The sequence below is a fragment of the Lolium rigidum genome, chromosome 6 (genome assembly GCF_022539505.1).
Source record: "Lolium rigidum isolate FL_2022 chromosome 6, APGP_CSIRO_Lrig_0.1, whole genome shotgun sequence".
In the NCBI taxonomy this organism is placed as follows: domain Eukaryota; kingdom Viridiplantae; phylum Streptophyta; class Magnoliopsida; order Poales; family Poaceae; genus Lolium; species Lolium rigidum.
In genome coordinates, this window is record NC_061513.1 from 30,793,968 (window position 1) to 30,797,775 (window position 3,808).

At 47.2% G+C, this 3,808-nt stretch overlaps 1 protein-coding gene across 1 annotated transcript; it reads right to left on the reverse strand.

Moving 5' to 3' along the window:
- Positions 1-242: 242 nt before the first annotated feature.
- Positions 243-2,611, reverse strand: LOC124661928 (glucan endo-1,3-beta-glucosidase GII-like). Its single transcript, XM_047199814.1, has 2 exons — positions 2,539-2,611; positions 243-1,171 (listed from the first exon to the last, which is right to left on the reverse strand). The coding sequence occupies exons 1-2, from the start codon at positions 2,609-2,611 to the stop codon at positions 243-245; spliced, it is 1,002 nt and encodes a 333-aa protein (XP_047055770.1).
- Between the last annotated feature and the right edge of the window lie 1,197 nt (positions 2,612-3,808).

A 3,808-nucleotide genomic window follows, 5' to 3' on the forward strand; every position in this document is an offset into this window, starting at 1 on the left:
CGTGGACATTGTTGCAGCATTCAGAAACATGGATCACAAATTTGTAACTGCTTTCATTTTCAGTTCCTTCTCCTTATTCATGTTGACGCACTACCACTGACCTCCAGGAAGTTAATGTTGCGAACTTGCAATCCTCCATGGATCGATGTACATATCCGGCCTGGCTCGTTACACTTCACTACTGCCGCATTACATGCAGCTTATTTAGACTGGTAGCCTACGATCGTGGATAGCAAATGCAGTTAGAACCGGATGGCGTACGCCGGCGACTTGTCCGGCCTGAAGAGCCCGAAGTGCTTTTCCGTCTCGATCCCCGTCTTCTGGTTCTCATCAAACATGGCGAAGATGTACGTCTCCAGCGCGCCACGCCTCTTGGGGGTGCCCCCGCCGACGTGGTCGATCAGCCCCTGGTTGTACGCCCTCGCGTTATCCGCGCTCGCGCCGAACCCGCCGGCCGACGGCCAACCGCTCTCCGACACCACCACCCTCACGCCCGGTGCGCCGGCCTTCTCCAGCGCCGCGTGCACGGCGTCCACCATGGCGTCGAACAAGCACGTGTAGGTCAGCCCGTTGTTGTCGTCCCTCACCGTGGTGCCCGGCCGGAACGTCGCGTAGTTCAGCTGGATGTCCCTCGGGTTGTCGCGGTAGGCGAAGTAGGGGTAGATGTTAGTGAGCAGCGGCGCGCCGGTGCTGGCCAGGAGCCGGACCACGTCAGTCATGTAGGACTGCGCGAACACGCCGGCGGAGGGCGGGAAGGAGTTAGCCACCGCGTCGAACCGGATCGCCGTGGACACCTTGATGCCGCCGAGGCCGACGGCCGACAGCGCGGCGTTGAGGTTCCGGATGGCCGGGACGATGTTCCGCGTGTCGCCGCCCTGGACCTCGTTGCCGGCGGTGATGTACTTGATGGTAAGGCCCTGGTAACGCTGCACGTTGTCCTTGACCCAGGCGGCCGCGTTGGAGGCGCTGGCGGCGATGCTGCCGAGCTGATCGTTGCCGACGTCGATGATGAGGCCGATGCCGGAGTTACGTAGGGCGGAGAGCGCCTGCCCGTCGGCGAAGTAGATGCGCATGTCCGTGATACCCTTGGACCTGTAGAGCTGCACCACCTCGCTCCGGGACGGGAGGTTGTTGCCGATCACGCCGTAGCAGACACCGATGGACTGCACACCTGCATGCGTAGTGCCACTATTCGTTAGCTGTCCACTCCTACGTACGTGCCTGACGTGAAGGAAGAACTGACTTATTTATTCGTAGGAACCGATGCTAAGATTGATTTGGCTCAGTATTCTGGAGTAGCGTCTATCACTCTCCCTCTCTATCTTTTCTAGAGTACTTGGCTTATCGATTTTGCTAATTCTAAGTCGATCGAGAATTATCAGTTGCTTTCCAAACTATTGGATTGCGTCATGATTCGGGTTGTCCTAGTTACACATGGGCTACAAAAAATATCTGCACCCTTGAATTTGATTCGTGATTTGTGCTGGAGGGTTGCTCCGGTGCTCCCCCCCTAAACTAAGTTGTTTAGTCATAATTGGCTTTTTTTTGTGTTGGGTCCACCAAAACCCATATCCAGACCATGTATATCTGTATGCATTGATATGGTATGTGTACGTTATCTAAGAAGAGAAATAAAAAAGATCACATGAAAAGTTATCGATCTCATCCTCCTAAGTACCATCCCACGTCGTGCATGCCTTGTTTTGAAACCGAAAATACGTACAAAAAAGAGATACAACACAACTCCGGTCATACGGGCGCAGTATGGACGCTGGAAATACACTAAAAGTACGATCTTGTCCCGCTTAGTATGGAAAAATCTCCACCGTTGTTGTGTTTAATGCTCTCAGATTTTTTCTAGGGGAGGAGCACCGGAGTAGAAGTGTTTGTGCTGACTTATGAGACTATGAGTTGCACACAAGATCAAGGCATACCCCATGCCATCAAAATCACCCACCAAGTTTTGTGAAACAGATCACAAATTCCATCATGATTCAACAAGTTATCGTGATTTCTCGGGCCATTGACACTGATCCTGCATGCAGGCTAAAGATTATAAGCGGCCCGGTCGTATATGTTAGATTCAGTTAAATTGCTTGATGAGCTAAAGTGTATTAATGCTTAAATTGAAGTGAAATGTTTTAATTTTACTATGGGACACTCTAGGGGTACATCAGCGCCCCAAAAAACAAGGGGTACATCAAAAAATTATCATCAAAATATCAAAATCGTGCATATAGAAAATTGTAAAGAAGAAGAAGAAGAAGAAGAAGAAGAAGAAGAAGGAGAAGAAGAAGAAGAAGAAGAAGAAGAAGAAGAAGAAGAAGAAGAAAGGAGAGACCCAGCCATTATTTTCAAATCTTTTCGACTTAGCAGCCCAAGTTTCTCGATGAGGATAGTTATCTGTCACAGTGGGATTTACTCAGCATGTGAGGTTTTCAACGACTCATGAATTTTGCTTTGCCTAGCATACAAGTATGCAGTGCATGCAACGCAGTCCGAAAAATAAGAAGATGCAGAGATTGTCAGAGCATGTACATGTAGGGGCAGAAGCAAATGCTCCAACAATGAGAGCAACCGCAAGCATAGAAGCAACATCCTGCCTCGCCATTGCTCCAAGCTAGCTCGATCCCTTTCTATGTTGCTTCTCGGTGCCACGCTAACTGGGTGTGCCAATGCAGCTGCACTACTCCCCCCTTATATAGAAGCTCTCAGGCACCTGCCTGCCATGGCGTGTGGTCAAGTTACACGTACGTACCTTGTTTGACTCGTAACAACCACGTAACTGAAGATGCCCACCATGGCTGGCCAGGCTATACGTACGTAAGTGCATGCCACGGACGTCTTTCTCCACGGAGAGGAGAGCACTGAAACTCAGGCGAAAAAAAGTCCAGGGGTTGTGGAATATCTCGGGATTTTTCTGTTTTACTTATATGTAGAGGCTCTGTTCTGGAAATGCAATTCTAACGACGTCTCGCCCCAGCCTCTGCATCAATAGATGCACACGGCTTGTTTTATTAACTACAAGTACGAGTTCGACACAATTCAACCATTACAATCAATCGAAGGGTAGAGTCGATACTAGAATCAACCAAAAGAAAACACGGTCCATAGAAAAGCTATCTATTTGCTATTCTATTAAGATGCCGCCACCCAGTAGCCTGGAAAAAACAGTCGTGAGCAACCACTAGCATCCGGTTGCACCTAGTAACCATAATAAATAAATGGTTAACGGTCTCTATAGAATCACAAAAACGATATTTTTAACACCCATTCCACTTCCGTTTAGCTAGATTGTCCTTAGTAAGATGCACTTTATTACTAAGAAATCACATTAATATCTTAATTTTTAGGGGAATCTTTAATTTTCATAGATATTTTGAAGGTATACAGTATGCCCATTCATTAAGTCAAGATACATAGACTTGACTGAAAAAACCCCGGAATCATTAAGTCTCCAAATAAATTTATCAAATTCAGCCGATAAAGTAACTACCATTAGCCGTTGACAAAGGTGTAACCATTGCAGCAATTTATGATCATTCAAACCTCTTCTAAAAGAAATATTTATAGGCACCATTGCAAATATTGTTGATGCTAGAATATTTTTATGTTGCACAATATTATAGAGCGTGGAATATTGTTGGGAAAGAGGCAAGTTTCCTATCCAAATATCCTCCCAGAACCTCACACTTGTCCCATCCCCTATTTTGAAGTATCCTCTTTTAAGTAATTCTTAACATGCAGCATGAGTCCTTTCCAAAAGGATGAGTCCGTTGGTTTAGTTTCAACTTGAGCAAGCGTTATT